Consider the following 17,310-nt stretch of genomic DNA (forward strand, 5'->3'; position numbering starts at 1 on the left):
TTTTTTTACTTCTCTACATGTCCTGCATGCAAGTTTTAAACAACTCCCTGAATCTAAACCAAGCATATAAATTTTATGTGAAAAATCAGTGTATTTTCACAGATCTCAAAGACTGATTATTTTTCACAGAAAATGCATCATCTTTATTCAATTAAACTTCTCTATATGCAGTGTTTTATCTTTGTGCTTACACATATTAACCCTCATGCAGGTGGGTCACTTAATTAGGCTTTGCTGAAACCTGAAGTGTGAATCACCGGTAGAAATAACTGTGTTCCCATAGCACTGCAGACCATCATCTACCTCTGCTACACACCAAACCCTTACACTTCAATAAAAGGAAACATTCACTGACAATCACAATCTGGAAAAAGAAATTCAGATTCTCTGTGTTCTTTAGGCAACTTTTAATTTTTAACAAAATGCAGGTTTGAGAAAATAAGGTATCAGTCTATTCTTCTAGTATTTTTCAAACAAACCTGGATTGAGAGTTCTCAGCATGTGCAGACACACATATGAGCATATGTATATGTTACAACAACAGCATTTTGTGAAATGTTTCTGGAAAAATAGTAAGGGTTTCCATTTGTTAATCTAGACTATACATTATTTTTCAAATGGTTTGTTTTAGCGACAGCCCAGGGATTTGGCAAGCATTCCTCTTGTCTTTTGTATCATAGATAAAGAGGATTGATTGCAGCTCACAGGCTGTATCACTGGGCTCTGTATCACCATAAACTACAGATTTAACAATCTTGTAGGTGCAAAAAAGTGGGATGAAAGACTCCAAGCTGAGAATTCAAGGGAGCATCAAAGGAATTAATCTACTACAGAGGCAGGCAGAACAAAGCAGAGGATCTTATCTGGAAGTAAGCAGGAGCTTTTTGTCATAAAAATAAGAGGGGTTGAAAAAGAAGGAACAAGAGAAATAACTGAGCAGTAGTAGTGGGGCACTGGGAGTAAGAGACTTGAAATATGGTCCAGCCCCTAACATCTCTGTGCCCTGGCCCAAAGAAAGGCCTCTGAACTCTCCCATTGCCTTGCCAAACTTCTTAGTTAGAAAACACCTGAACAGAACTGTACCAAGTGCTTGTCCACACCAGTCCCCAGCTCCAGTGTCTTACAATTGCTCCTGTCCTACAGATAAAGACGAATATTACTGAGAAAACAAAGAAAGGCCGAGAAAAGGAACAGGCTGTTTCCTACCTTAGCTTTCTCCTAGCACGAACGGAACTTTGGAAACACGTTACACGTTTCTTTACCGAAGGCCTATGATTTACCTTACACTCAAACGGATTAATGAACTTCAGTTAGCAGGTATACGATTGCTTTTCCAAGTTGCTCATTGGTTTAAGATTCTGGCAACTACTGACAAACTAGCTGTTCATTTGGGCAGGATCAAATTATCTCATATTCAAGAACAGCAAAGGCTCAGCACCATGCAGCACAGATACTGTGGAGCATTAGGGAAGTGAGACCCAGCATTTGACACATTCGGGACTGGAGGCTCCAAACAGCTGAGTTTGCAGCCAAGCCCAGTGAATCAAACCAGACAACAGCTCCCCAAGGAAAATGCTCTCCCTGTTGAAGCGGTAGAGCCATCTGCTACCCCTTCTCCCACACCACTCCTCAGTCCCTGAGGTGAGTAGGAGGACTGGCAGAGCAGGCAGTGACTCCTGCCAGAGGTTTTGGTGGGGGTGAACCCCCTCCACCTTGTGTATTTTGGGAAGGTGGAAGAATCCCCCTGCCATCTGCAGGTGAGTTCAGTGAGCTGCGATCCTCTTCCTAGGGGAAACTGCATACATTAACTGGAGGTTTCAAATCTATTTGGTGCTTGGAGGCACAGCAAGACATTCCCTCATTTCTTTGCAAGACTGGATAAGCAGAGGGAGATGCCAAAGCTACTGGGAGCCCCAGCATCTCCCCAGTACACACCCTGAAAGTCTGACTCCTACTCGTGCCACAGCATGAAGGCAGCACTGTGCAGTGGAGCAGTTGGGGACCACTCATGGCAGCCCCTCTGAGCACTAGCAAAGGGGCAGACCTTGGTTCAGAAGCACTGAGTCTTAGGCAATACGAACAGGCAAGGGATAAAGGATCTTCTGGAGGGGCAAGGTGTAGCAAAGAAGATTGTTCAGACCTAAGCCCAACAAATTAGCAGCAGATCCTTTCTAAAGAATATATATATATATGTCTCAGTGAAATGTGAAATGCATGGAGACAGATAAATTTCAGGAGACTGCTTTGTAGAGAGAATGGTAGAAGAACAAATGGACAACCAAGAACTAAAAGAGGAGATGGAAAAAAAAAAGTGAAAAGACATAATTGTCAAGGAAGAACAGAGGAAGAGATCACCTTGGTATTGACGAAACTTTGGTCAGTGAATGTGGAGATATCGATCCCCATAAAACTGAGGAAACAGCACTTTCATCGCTTGATGGAAGCTAAGTGACAATGAGGAAGGCATCACAGTATTGTGGCTGTTACTGCATATGGGGAGAAAACTGGAAACAGAAAAACTGATTCCCTTCCCTCATGCAGGAAGGAAAGTGTCACACGAGAACCTAACAGGCAGGTGCCCTAAGTGTTTCCTCTCCCCTTTTTTACATACTTGGCAGCCAGATGATCAAAATCTACCTCTACGTTTTACATATCAGAAATTAAAACAATTAAAACCAATCAATATTTTACGAGCAGCTATTCTTTGGCCTGCTTGGGAGGGTCATGCAGCAACCCCAGTTAGATCAGAGGTCATGCTGACAAAAAAAGCACTGTGTAGAGAAATCACTTGTAAATTTGGAGGCAAAAAGAGAAAATACCCTCTACATCAAGGAAAGAAAGAGCAGGGAATAAAGGTCCTTTTTATTTATTTATTTATTACAATTTAAGCCATTTATATTAAGCAAGAGAACTTTCTGACTGGAAGTGCCTAAGCAACAGCATCAATTCATTTTAGCGAAACTGCAAAATCTCCACCATGAAATACTTTCAAAAGCAGGCAAGGAAAGCATTCCCATGGAATAACTTAAGTTCAGCTGATTCTACTTTGGTTCAGAAGAATGGGCCAGACGACCACTTGTGCTCCTCTTTTCTACAAGTTCTGTGAGAGGGGAGTGGAGGAAAAAAATGGTAAGCGCAAGCTTTTCACACTAGAACCTAAACCTAGAAGAATCTGGGCTACATAATTTAGACCATACCATTCACATGAGAAATTATTGACTTCTGGTTGGTTTTGTTTGTCTATTCAGGGATTAACAATTAGCTCTTCAGAGGTGGAAGTGCCTCTACCTTGCATGTGTCTGTGCCAGCATGGTCCCAAGTGTTGGGGTTTGTCATAACACTATCATGGGTTCAGTGTTTAGAACATACATGGGGCCAATATTTTGAACCGTTAGACAGTAATTTGCTTTTATGAACCTGAGGTTGCTAGAACCATATCATCACACTTGCAGGCAGATGGAATAAATGTAACATGTCTTTCATGACTACAACCCAAATGCAGATACCCATCTACTTCATCAGAGAATGTGGTGGGTACAGAACTATCAGTTTCCCTTCTTGGGGGTTATATTTTTCAGTTATGGCACCTCCTCCTTCACTACATCTTTAACGACTAGTTACTCCTGCAAAGTTCTCATGACCTAGAGCATTTAATGCCTTACCTTTTGGACGTAACCAAATATACTACTAACTGGAAGCTGAACATGCAAAAAAGCATGAGTTGTATTTTCAAAAGCCATTAAAACTCCCAGGAGCTGCCTTACTGAGTTTCAGAAGTGTTGTGACAACACCCAGTCTGTGCAGTTAAAGGTGCTAGGATACAAAGGGGAGAACAGGGAGGTAACTAGTGTTGTAAATTGGGCTGACAGCTTTAGTTCAAGTTTTCAGAGGAATCTAGGGACACAAACTCAGAGTTTTCATCCAAGTAATCTTGTCCTTGGGACTGCCTGAGCCAGCCTGAGTTACAAATACATCTGTTCAGTTTTCAGTATAAGCAGATATTTAAGAATGTCAGTGTTTCATTTACTGTTATGACTGGGATGTAGGCTCCTAAAGTGCTCTGATGCATTGAAAACTTTAATCCAGATCATTCAACTGACTGTTGGCAGCTTCCAGCAGATGCTGCAAGCTCAGCACATCCAGGCTTCCTGAATATTGGGAAAAAGTCATTGAAGAAAGGCAGTGGAGAACAGCACAGTTTGGTACATTGGACACTTGAATTGAATTTAAGTCAGGGTGTCAGGGCATGCATGCTACTGAAAGTGCCATATTTTGCATGACACGAAAAACGGGCTGACCAATAATTATTTCTGGTCATTTAAATTCGTGTTTCATTTTGAGAACTAGCCTGGTCCAGCCCACCTTGGACAATTAGATCCTTACCCTCATTTAGTCATAGGCTATTTTGTAATGTCATTGCCTTATCAAGCCATTGACACATTTACCCCACCTGTTTCCCCAGGTGGAAGTAATTTACAAGTATTTCTAGACTATTATAAGAAAATAAAACACTATTGATGTTATCAAGTCTAATATACAAATACCAGAAGTCTACTGTATCACATAATAATAATAATAATTTTTGTTTAAACTAGGAAAATAGTATCAAAGGATGTGTCTATGAAACTCTTGGATTAAGCACTTCTAATGCAAGACAGCTGGATTTATCCAATGAGATATTTCCTGTGTTACTGAGCTTTTGTCATATAAATAAGGAGCAGACACATGTATATGGGCATATACACTACCTAGACCATGAAACTAAAATTTCTCCTAGACTGCAAAGAAATTATGATAATGATTACATCATTAGAAAAACAATTTCCATAAAGCTTTATGTTTTATAGCCATTCCATGTTTTTAATACAGCTGCCACACCAGTAATAAATAATAGAAAACTATTTACAAATGTGTTATAAAGCCAGTTGACTATAGAGATACATTAAGAAAACTGCAGGTGCTCAAATCCAGAGTAGGCAACAAGATAAAACAACTCAGAATGTGTTTAAAATCCCTCTAGGCCAGTGTGATATTACACACCCATCAGAGAGCCATCCTGTTCACACCATCAAATACCAGACTTTTAATTCCTAGACTTTTAACTCTTAAAATTTAATCTACTCAATGACAATCACCCTATAAATAAATTAAAAACAGCAATTATGTGTCATGCCCATTGGGGGGAGTGGGGCTTTTGGGCTTTTATTCATTTATTTGAAAACAAACAAAAAAAAAACCATGGTGTTTTAGCAAGAATAATGAAGGATTTTGCATCTTATGTTGTGCAACCGCAGATGAACTCAAGACTGACCAGAAGCATAGGGATGAGAGAACAGGAGAGCACAGCTCACACAGCAACTCCATATGCATGCCATGGGGAAAGAAGCAGGGTAACTGAGCTGCACGGTGCACACTGCTGCGTCAGACCACTGGCAGCTTTTATTCCCTGTAAATATGCAATGTTTAGACCCAGGGACACAATAAGAACCAGCCACCACAGATGCCACGACAAGGCCAATGTATCCATGCCAACCCAGCCAATTTTTCCCCTCCCGAGTGCAGCAGACCACCAAAGTGCAAGCAGAGCAGCCCAACCATCAGAGCCCACCAGCACACCCCGGCCACTCCCAGGGTGCTGCTCCAGGGCCAGTGCATGAGCTGCCTTTGCCACAACACCAGGACCAGGTGTGCTCTGGGATGCCCATGCATTTCTGCTGGCCTCCCCTGGCTGAGCAGACACACTTGGAAGCAATATACATGATTTTATATCTTACACCTGTGATTCACTGGACAGTTAATAGGAACAACACGAGCAAATAGCACTGACCAAGATGCCAGGAAACAAATAGTATTTGTAGACCTCTACTCCAGCTACTGACCCAGCTGAAGTCACACCATAAAGTCTCCAGATCTCCTCAAAATATTGAAGAATCAATTATTTTATTCAAAAGCAATTACAATCAAAACCTGAAAGAATGGAAATGCATCATGAGTTTGGTATTGAAAAGTCCAGTGCTTTATGACCTTGTGAGCCAGATACGAGCTTCTGAAAGACAAAATCCATCGCCTGCCTGTGACAGTCTCAACCATTAGATGCATAAATAACAACATGATTACACATGGGACTTTTCTACATGAAAGTTGTGATTTTTATTTCCTTAGAGCACTGCAGAGCTCAGCGCACGGCACAAAGGCAGAGGGAATTCCGCGGCAGCGAGATATGAAAAACAGCGGGCATAAAGTAATCTCTTCTAATTCTCCCGAGCCCCGTGACAACGACCTGCGGGAGCACGGAGTACCTGCCAGAGGGGTATCGAGGCTTTGTCAGCCCTCAAAAGGGATGATGACACGTAACACTCGGTGACCCCTCTGACTCAAATTCGCACTGAGAACAGCTTTATAACAAACCGCACCGATAGCTGATACGGAAGCTGCACACAGCCACACACAAATGCTTTTATTGCTTGGTTTGATGCCTGTGGTCCAGTGTTGAGGCACAGAGCAGCTAAATGTGGGTTATTTACGTGCAGCATTTACATCTGTTGGCTTTTATTAGCGAAGGTCCTTTATCAGAAACTCCTACAAATTCTCCCTGACTTTACTGCTTGTTCAGCTAGAGCATCACAGGAATCGGCACCGGGTTTTCTCAGCGACAAACACAAATCGCGATGCTTCGACCAACATCACGACATACACCAGAGACACCCACAGCCACAGAAAGCAGCGGGTGGCCACAAGCCGCGCTCGGGCTGCTCTCGTTGGGCTACCATCCCCACACCGGGTAGCCCCATGGCTCTGGTCAGGCCGCTGGCAGCCGGGCGATGAGGAGCGCTTTAGCAGGGGATGAGCCGGCGTGGATATTAAAGGCAAGGCAATCCTCTTAGAGATGGGGCCAGCAGGTGCGCCCACCCTGCGCCCACCCGAGCTGCGAGCAAACGGGGGGCGGCTGGACCAGGCCTGAGGTGGCATCGCCCCCGGGTAAAGCCGTGCCGAGCCGAGCCGGGCTGGCCCCTCACGACGCCCGACCCGGTAAGTGGGGCGGTTATATAAGAGCGGCCGCCGCCGGGCAGGGGGGACCCGTTCCCCCTATCACCCCTCCCCCCCCCCCCCAGGCAATGATGCTGCCTCTCCCCGGCCCCCTCCCGGCTTGCTGCCCCCGGCCAGCACCTTCTCCTGGGCGCGGTTGAGGCGTTTCTGGACGTTTTTGGCGAAGATGCCCGTCTTCATGTCGGCCATGGTTGGCGGCGGGGGGAGCGGGGGGGAGGCGGGCGGGCGGGCGGGCGGGCGAAGCAGAGCCCGGCGGCGGCGAGCGAGGCAGGGATGGATGGAGGGAGGGAAGGAGGGCGAGGAAGAGGAGGAGGAGGAAGAGGAGGAGGGCCTTAAAGACAGCCGGGAGAGGCGGGGCCGCCCGAGCCTCAGGTGAGCCGCGGCCCCCCGCCGAGGCAGCCGTGGGCCCCGCAGGGGGGTAGCGTCTCCTCGCTGTGGTTCTCCCACATTGTAAATAAATAACACAAAATCCAGGGAGATGCAGGCCGCGGGGAGCACACAAAGGTTGCCAGAAGCCGCCAGTGCTGAGGTGATGATGGCTGAGACCTCTGGTGGCTCCCGGCATCCAAGCTCTGCCAGCACCCTCAGGTCTGCTCTGGGTGACTTTTGGGGGACGAGGTGTTGGGGACCTGCATCCAGGGCTGTGCGCAAGTGTGGCTGGCAGTGGCACTGAGTCTGAAATCTGCCTTCTTAGTTAGCCCCAAATTCACAGCTGGTATTTATTCCTGCTCCTTGGCCAAGTACAGAGTGCCCTGATCCCAGAGAACAGAAACAAACACCACAAAGCAAAGCACAGTGGAGCTCCAGGCTCTGAGCCTGTGTTCTTCTACAGGGAGCCGTTCTAGATCTGTAATGCTTTCCACTGATTTTTCAGATCGGTGCAAAACACTAGCCAGAAGGCCATCACTTGTACCTGCCAAAAGGAAACATCTCCTACAGCTACTAAGTCCAACCATGTTTCATGAGACCTTACATTTCTGATACCTGTCCAGTCACAGACCTGCATGATATGTTTTCCTGTAACATTAGGAAGCAGAATAAATGTACTGACTGCAGAGGTAACAGTGTTTAATGAACTTGCGACCTACGGTAGGTGCTTACTTAATTATTATATAAACAACTTTAAAAAAGAGAAAAATACAAAACAAATGCAGAAATACAAAGAAAGTGCATCATAGCAACCAAGGAAAGCATTTTATTAAAAAAAAAAAAATGGCAGGCAGAGTCTCCTATACTGTTGTTAAGCTGATGAAAGATCAAAACAAAATCCCAGTGTGCCTGTGGCTCCAAATTCTTTAACAGCTTCTTCAGAGTTTTTCTTTCTGGCCAGGTGGGTGTCTATTCCAAAAGGATTGTGTGACTTTAATAATAATAATCAAAAAGATTGTATTAACTTTGATTACTCGTGAATTTTCTTCATCAAAAGATAACCAACACAGCACATAGCAGCAGCAGATTATATTTGGTTACAGGGCTGCATGCAAGCTACTAGGGAAGACACTTTCCTATGCCTTTTTGTCCCCAGCTGTCTGTCTAATCTAGTGATAGTGTATCCCACAGTGCCAAGCCCCAAAATGCTTTTTCATGCTGGTGGATGAGGAGCATGAAGGTGTGTCAGCTGTACTCAGTCATACACCCAGTCTTTTCCTTCTCAGTCAGTCAATCTGCACTGGTTTTGCCCCATTTAACGGCCTTGGACAACAGCCAGGAATGTCTTTTTCACTGGTCAGTTTATGAATGTGCATGGTGCTCTACATCACCTAAATTTTGGAAAGTAAGTAAAAGCAAATGGTCAGGCTAATAGATCCATATTCCCTATGCTAGCAAAATCTCAGTCTGTCATTTATAACCTTTATCTAAAATCTATTTTAAGAGAAATCTTCCCCATTAAAATATGTTTTAAAGGAAATTTCTTCCTCTGTGTTGCTGATACCTTAGTCTGAAATAAATAATGTTTCAAAATGAAGAATTATTTACTACACATTACCCTGGTTGTTTATTCCTTATATTTGTTATGGTAGTGTTTATTTGGTTTTATTTAAATTGAGACTTCATTTCAGTTTCACACTTGAATAGCAGGGATGATCAGTCATTCATAGAAAAATGTTCCTAGTGGAGTGTCTACTTTGAAATGTAAAATCTGTAAGGGGCAGGGTGGAGGTAAATGTTACTACTGTTGCTATGTCACCACTTTTGCCAGGTGTTTATCCTGGTTCACCCAAAATCTTAGAGAAGGAGCAAATCTACATCTCTTCTGACTCATCCACAACAAGGTTTCTAATCACTTCTGCTTTTCTGAGCACTCTTAATGCATGTAAAACAATAAAATGAGAAGAGACTGGTCTGTTGGAGTCAATTTTACAATGTCAAGAAGAGAAAAAAAAATGGCAAGTGTCTTACAGCCATCTCCACTGAAATGATAATTCCAATACAGCTATCAACTGTTTAGGAGTAACATGGAGATTTCCACCTCAAGGAACTGTACACACAGTAACAGAGACTTACAACTCATAAGCCAGATATGGTAGATAAAAGACATTTCAATCGTAAGCAGACTATTTAACAGGTCAGAGCAGTGGCAAAGTAGAGTGGGAAATGAAGATTATCCAAATAAAGCTGCAGTTGAAATCACACAGTAACTGGGGATTTTGGAAGGCAGAATGCCTGTACACAAGTTCAGCACCGGTCAGGACAAACAGATTAGCGATAGAAAAGCAACATGAGAAGTTAAATAACTTCCAGTGTAACGGATCTGATTTTTAAACATTTTTATATAAACAATGCCTGCTTAATATTGTTCTAGCAGTTTAGGTCAGGATATAATGGGCAGAGAAAGACTTACTAAGCTATCAGACCAGTTCCCTTATGTCTCACTGGTCTTTGATTGTGGGTCATGGAGAGGAGAGCTACCTGTCAAATCATGAGACAAGGAAGGTAATGAACACTGTGGAAGATACCTGTCAGAAGAAAAAAGTATCTTCATAAAACAAATGTGGTGCCAAACCCTGCAAAAATCTACTCCAGAGGACAAAAATAATAAAATCTGATTTTAATAAAATATATATGTTCTATATTTAAAGACTTAGGCATTTAATTTTAATTAAAATTGTTATAGTTAAAGCCAAATGCAGATTTAATTTTATTTTTATATTTTTCATCACTGTTGTAACTTCAGATTAACACTTCTCTCTCAGTCATTAACGTGCTAACATACATTGAATCTACACTTACATTCTGGCACAGAACACCAGTTTCATCACTGGGACGCATTTTATCTGAGAGGTGCAAGTGCTCTTTGATTTCAGCTTAATTTTTTGAACCTGTCTGGTTTCACAGAGCTACACACAGGGAGGATGTGCTTGGCAATGGCCTCACGTTTTTCATCTGGAGGTCTGTCCTGCCACTGATTTCTATCAGCAAACAGTTGGGATGACACCCCAGGCTCTGAAACCCCGGAAAATGAGCCTTAGGTTGGAAAGCAGCACTAATGAGGGGCTTGCAGAACTTGCTCACAGAATGAGCACCGGTGATGTGTCTGTGTGAAATTTGCTCCTGGGTAACACCTGTGGAGCACAGGTATTCGTGCTGGACTTCAGCAGGGGGTGTGTTCCTTCCCCTTTCCAAGTCTTCTTCCCTGAAAAAAAGAAGGAATTAGAGAAATGCTTCAAAACCAGCATTTAATGTCACGCTAGTGAGAGAGTGCCTGGAATTACCACTGCCTTTGGGGGAATCTTTCCAGGTTTGAGGCTGCTCAAGTAGATAAGTAGACATGACAAGAGATCCAAAACCTGTTAGGGCTAGGAGGTGGGGGTAGGAGTAAGGAATTAAGTATCGCTCAGCTCTATACTAAATATCGCTTTTCTTTGTACACAGTTGAAGTGTCAATAAAATATATACTTAGGGGAAAAGACTAAGATGATAAGGACAAGCATTGTGGACATCCAAGAATGGGCTTCTGCATTGCCAGAGCTCCTGGAATTCACAGCTCCCTCCCCTAGCGAGGGTAACTGCCAATCTGGACCCTGCTGCAAAAGGAGCTGCACAACAAAATTGGCTATACGTTGTGTCATTTAGACAGCAATAGGGTCTTGATAGGCACATATACGTTGTTGATTCAAACATAAAGAATGCTTCCTGAATAGGAGACACATGCTCTGTTTGGTCTTATCCTGATATGTCAGGCTTTATATGAAAAACACTGGGAATGGTTCAGAAGAAGGATTATAGAAAATCATGTGTACAACATGAGTTCTTGCACCTAAGCAGAAAAACTCCCATGATGTGATTTAAAAAAATGGAGGCTCCCATACTCCAACTCTTTAGAAGAATTTAATTTTTCTGAGAAGTAGCAACCACCCATGGCCTAAATTCGGGCTTCCTTAGTCTATGATGTGAGCATTTAGAAGTCATTCAAAATTGCTTGTGAAAAGTCTGCATATAGATAGACGTGCTTGACACATTTCATGCTCTCAATGATAGAATCGTAAGGTCAGAGGCCAGAACCAGAAATATATGCCTTTTAACTGGCAGCTAAAAAGGATGGAAACACTTTCTGTTGGGTACCCTTTGGATCTCTCCTGAAAGAAAAAATAATCTCTTTGCTTAGAAAGTGTATTCCCCCATTACGCACATTTCCATACCCTTCCTCATCTCTTTCCCATCAAATATATTTATGATATTCCTGATATTTACAGTGAGAATCTAGAAAAAGAAAAAAAACACCTTTCATTAAGATAACAGCAATAATGAATATTGTAACGTTTTACGTCTCCGTTTTTTTTTTAAACAAATTCTACCACAAATCTTCCCTTCCTTGGTGAATTCCTCACCAGAGGTAAGTTCTTCACACAAACTAGGCACTTGCAAGGGAGCAGCTGCATGACATCAGTTTGATTCCATAAATGACTCTTGCTCATGAACTGGAGGACAATTACATTCTGAGCACATCATATCATCACCTATCTTCTCCATTTTTATTCCTAGTGCTAATGAACATTTACACAGTGCCATCAATCCACAAACTCACATAGGCTAGGACAAGGAGTGGGGTGCAAGATGTGTAATCCTAATCCTGAAAAATTTTAAATTTCATGTGAAGAGAAAGATGGCTAAAGAAGAACATCTATCAAGATGCTCCATTTCAGAGCTGTAACTATTTTGATTGTGTGTCTTAATTTGAAAAGGCCATGAAATTCAAAGGGTACATTTATTATCTCATGAAGGTCACAGGATTTATTTTTCAAGAAGGCACATGTAAGCTAATTGTGTTGGTTCAGTCTCTGACACAGTGCTTACTAAATATCAGTAGATTTTTCCTCTTAGTCCTGTGGAGCTGGACTATGGAGGTTGGAAACCTCTTGTCCTGTAGCAGTTCTTGTCTTGACACTTGGTGATTTCAATGAAACAAAACCAATTTAGAGCAACCAGGATCTGCTTCTGAAGGTGCAGAAGATCACCTTTCAGAGGAGATGCCCTGCTCTTGCTACTAGCACTGGACCCACCAGACACGTCCCAAAACAATAACATCTGCCAGGAATGGTGTGACCTCTGGCCACAAGAGAGGCATTTTAGCAGTGAGTTCCATAGAGTATAGCAAAGGATTAATCCGAACTTCAGGAAGGCATCCTTTCTCAAGACTCAGCCAATTGTAGCATCTGTTGCTTTTAACTGTGGAGTCTAAAGTCAGCTTAAGAAACCCAAGGCCTCTGAAGACCTCACTGCTGGCTTTTGATTAATGAGGATCCTTATTCAAATTTCTCCTTTCTTCTTTCTTAATATGTAGCTTGTCCTTAATTCAGCTAGGCTGGTCCTGACTTCAGTTTCTTACCATAATCCCCTGGAGCAGTCCTACTTCTAAATGCCTGACTAGCTTAACAGACTGTTTAGCTGTGGTTAGCATATTTTTCAGCATATTTGAAAAGTTAAGTTCCATGTTTATTTTCTATTCTCCCCTCCCCAGAATATATCCCTGCAGCATTTTGAAGAGTTAAAAACAAAGAGCAGGGACTGAAGATCAGTTACCCTACATCCAGACGCTCAGCAAAGCTTTATTTGGCCTTTCCCTAAAAGCCATTTCTGATCTGTATCACCTTATTGTAGATGTATACATGACAATAAATACTCCACTCATCCAGCCACTGTCTCTGGAAGGACATTTTTCTGAACTACTTCAATCATTAGATGAAAAGACACTTTAAATGCTAACAGTCACTATAGGAACCAAACTCTGAAACTGTTGCAGGCTTCCTAGTCCTTGGCATGTGAGACAGTGATTTTTCTCACACTGTGTGGAAACAAACAAAAAAAAATAGTCTATAGCTAATAATGTTATGCTGGTCTTATTTTAGAAGCATATTTTTGCAGCTTTTTGCATCTTTCATCTGTGGCAGCCTTGCTAAAAGTTTAAGTTATACATCATCCAAATTAAATTTTAACACCTTCTCCCTTCCCTCCCCCCTCTTCAAAACGGTATTGAGAACTGTTCACACATTGCTACTGTTCTCCTTGTTGTATCTGAGAAGTGGCACGCAGCAAGAGGAGAGAGCTAACTACACAGAAATGATATTTTCTAACTCTATGTCTGTTAAAAACAGTGATTTTTAAAGGAAAAAAAATGCAGTAAATCTTTATCACTAATGCATTACTATTACATATCAATTAATTGAAAACGAAACAAAAAAACCTGTATTAGACCAGTACACTTTGTATAATCAATAATGAATGCTTTGCTCTGTAGAGAGAGGTCATGGACTTACTATACTTTTCTGTATTCCCTGAACACCTGTAAAACAGGCGGAAAAAATAAAATCTGTCATACTAAGAAAACTGAGGAACAGGGTCAGAGAGCAGATCTGTGGCAGGTTGAAAGTTCAGGCCCCTTGGTGAGTAATAGAATAAATTTTTTCCTTCATTGTGGTCACAATTTGCAGAAAAGGAGTGAGCAGAACCTGGTGGTGAGTATTTTTCACTGAACACTGGTTTCTCTTCACCTCAATACGTTATTGTTTAAAACCAGTATTTGTTTAAATCTGACCAAGAATTTTAAAGGGAAGGACTCACTCATATGCCCCTTGAAATCAAGGAAATAATTTCTGAGCAAGGCTAGTGGAATAGTAGATGAGCATTAAATAAATTTTAGAGTGTTAAAGGCATAAGTGCTAGTGTCAGTAGTTTCACTGTGATGGAGAGCAAATGGGATGGTAACCAGCTGATACACACCTCAACAAGGAGCTCACGGGGGCAGCTAAGAAATGGTACAGAGCCATGAGTAGGAACAGTGATACACACAACACTATTTATCTCAGTGTAGCTGATATCTACCCATGAACAAATCTCTGAAGCCCCCACTGCTTCCATATGTCAAGTGAGAAATGAGTTTCTTCTGATCCTTCTCTTCATTTCTGCCTAAAAGTCCCAGCATGGCTGTGTATGGGGACACACATTTTTGGTCTTTTTGTAGGGTTTCACTGTGACTGCAGGGAAGCAAGCTCCATCTCATGTCAGGAGACCTACAGGGAGTCATGCCACGGTGTGAGCTGCTGCAAAGCCATTCCCAAACACTGCTGGAGCAGCCCCGTCGAGGCAGGTGCCCATCATGGAATGAGAAAGGTAAAGTAAAGCTTAAGGAGCAAGGCACAAAACCTACTTCTCCCTTTGCAGAGTAGACGCTCTGAATGCCAGACTATTACTAGACGAGCGGGTGGTAACAATCTCACCTCCCACCCTTCCCACCCAGAGAAGAAAAATCATGATTTAAGGCACTGAACAGCATCAGGTGCCGAGTCCCACTTTCACAAAGATGCCTAGCTACACCTACGTTCACGTGAGAAAAACATCCCTGTCTTGAGCATTTCATAGCAACTGGCAGAGGCATCCCTGCAGTTGGAGTCATGAGCCAAGGGCTGGTTTTGATGCATGCACAACCCAGGCTCAGGCTCCTGAGACAGAGGCTAAGATGCGAGGAGAAGCTGTGAGAAATAACGTTGGTAGAGCTGTATAAAGCACGGAAAGTAAAACTGCAGGCTGAGGCAAGTTTGCTGAGTCTGCTATAGACAGCAAATGGAGAATTTCAGAGGAAGAATGGTGACCTGAAAAAGTATTTGATTATAAAGGTAAAACAAGGAATCGGAATAGCAATGAGAAGGTTCCGCCTTGTTGAGAGGAGGGATGGGATTCATCCAGTGCCTTGCTGGGGTGGTGGCATGTTAGACTAGCATCTTACCAGTCTTAGCTGGGAGACAATACTGAACTGCTTTGCAATTACAAGTCCTATATATTGGTAATATACTGTGTAAACCCCGCTTTTAGTTTCCAGCTGCACGTGGTAAATGTCTGAACAATGTGACTGAGAGTCTAGGTCAAACTGCCAGGGAGGTTTTGCTCCCTCTCCCTTCCTCAGAGCTCAGAAAATTTTGGAAACTATCTCAGCCCTTCTAGACCCAACTTTGCAATGCAGTTTAGGCTTCGAAAGACTGAGCATTTTATTTGCATCTGTGTCTGATGACCTAGGTAGGAGATGAGAGGCAATATGCATATGGAAATGCATACTGGAGCATATGGAGATGTAGGGGTGAATAGGGAGCAATGAGACCTGATAAAGATAAGCAGAAGCAGACTGAGGCAGATTGTTGTCGCGTAGATGTGAAAAGATATTTTAAGTCAGGCTTTAAATTACATGACTCATCAAAATATTACTTAAAACAAAGAGTTTACATGACACATTTCCACGCACATTGAGATATAATTTAAAACCTTGATCCAAAAGAGCAGTGATACCAATTCCTGAGCTCCAAAATTAGCCCGCAGATGTCAGAAGGGCAGCAAGATTAGGATCATGCAGCAATGCAAACAGCAAGGCCCCTTTGTTGGCATCATCTTTTGCAATATTCATTTCCTTTTAAAACTCCTAGATATAAGGACTTCAGAAGAGGTAAACAACACTTGGCAGAAGAAGGGGAGAAGTTGTCTATGCTCATATACCATACATATATGTCTATGCTCACATACCATAATGTAAATGAAAAGTATCCGCTTTCCATAGCATAGTGGTTTAACCCAGGAGGCAGCTAAGCGTCACACAGCCGCTCGCTCACTCTCCCCAGGTGTGATGGGGGTGAGAATTGTAAAGGTAAAAGTGCAAGAGCTTGTGGCTTGATATAAAGACAGCTTACTAGGTAAAGCAAAAGCCATACACGCAAGCAAAGCAAACCCGGGAATTCATTCACTGCTTCCCATCGGCAGGCAGGTGTTCAGCCACTCCCAGGAAATCAGGGCTCATTCTGCATAATGGCTTCTTGGGAAGACAAAGTCCATCGCTCCAAATATCCCCCCCTTCCTTCTTCTTTACCACAGCTTTTGTTGTTGAGCACGATGCCATATGGCATTGAATATTCCTTTGGCCAGTTTGGGTCAGCTGTCTTGGTCGTGTCCCCTCCCAGCTTCTTGTGCAAATTAGCTTTATCTCAGCCAAAACCATGACACATAGTGATTGTCGTCTTTATAACTAAGTTATAACACAGCTAACAGGTGCACCAAGAAAATAGTTTTAGGAGAGAGCAAAAAGAGAGGGAAATAACTAGGACAAAAGCTTTCTGTCTTTTACTGGAAGTGAGAAATAAAGAACTACAGGAATGAGTGTAACAGTCTCAAGCCTATTGTCCAGTTCTCACAAACAGATCAATGCCAAATTAATGTAATCTGATGTGATGAAGAAACAGCCCTTGGTAGACACCAGGTGGAATTGCTTACATTTTTCATGGATTTTTAATTACAGTCGTAATGAACTACAAAGCTGCTTTGAAGTAGCAGGGCTTCAAGGCCTGTCCTATCAAAAACAATAAAAAACTTTGGTTTGACTTTAATAATTTTGACTTAGGATTTCCTATTCTGAGGCAGAGGATGCACATATCCACATATTGTGACTCTGCAACACAACACAATGCAACATTAATTGTAATGTAGGCTTTGGTACTACTCAACCTTAACATGCAATTGCCTACACAAAGACAATGAACAGCTTTGCTTCGAATTTTCATGGCAGCTGTTACTTTTAATTTGTTTTTAATGTGAGTTTTAAGGCACACATTTTTCTTGGTGAGCTAGTGTCATTAAGTGAAAGTGAAAACATGATCCTTTTGAAATGGAAGAATTCCAAGGCTTTTCCACTTTATTTCACGTCTCTGTTGCTAACCCCTCTAATGGTATTGCACCCTAGAGCCAACAAAATTAAAGCACAAGGCTAGCTTGTAAGAAGTTAAGGAAATC

At 42.4% G+C, this 17,310-nt stretch overlaps 1 protein-coding gene and 1 long non-coding RNA gene across 4 annotated transcripts in view; one reads left to right on the forward strand and one right to left on the reverse strand.

The window, feature by feature from the left end:
- The window catches only part of AMPH (amphiphysin), a 131,293-nt gene extending 122,732 nt beyond the window's left edge, over window positions 1-8,561 (reverse strand). Inside the window, exon 1 of one of the 3 annotated variants that reach the window (XM_083823114.1) lies at window positions 7,168-8,561. In XM_083823114.1, coding sequence (XP_083679240.1) covers window positions 7,168-7,236 — 69 coding nt within the window. In that variant the 5' untranslated portion in view covers window positions 7,237-8,561. The remainder of the gene's footprint in view (window positions 1-7,167) is intronic. The other 2 variants (XM_083823115.1, XM_083823113.1) reach the window with 2 other exon arrangements.
- The window catches only part of LOC310893748, a 50,853-nt gene that overhangs the window by 21,125 nt on the left and 12,418 nt on the right, over window positions 1-17,310 (forward strand). The window contains exons 1-2 of the long non-coding RNA XR_014579263.1: window positions 1-7,029; window positions 14,507-14,655. The exon at window positions 1-7,029 is cut by the window's left edge and continues 21,125 nt beyond it. This is a non-coding gene — a long non-coding RNA (uncharacterized lncRNA). The remainder of the gene's footprint in view (window positions 7,030-14,506; window positions 14,656-17,310) is intronic.

The sequence above is a fragment of the Anser anser genome, assembly GCF_964211835.1.
Source record: "Anser anser genome assembly, chromosome: 2".
NCBI classification, from domain to species: Eukaryota; Metazoa; Chordata; class Aves; order Anseriformes; family Anatidae; genus Anser; species Anser anser.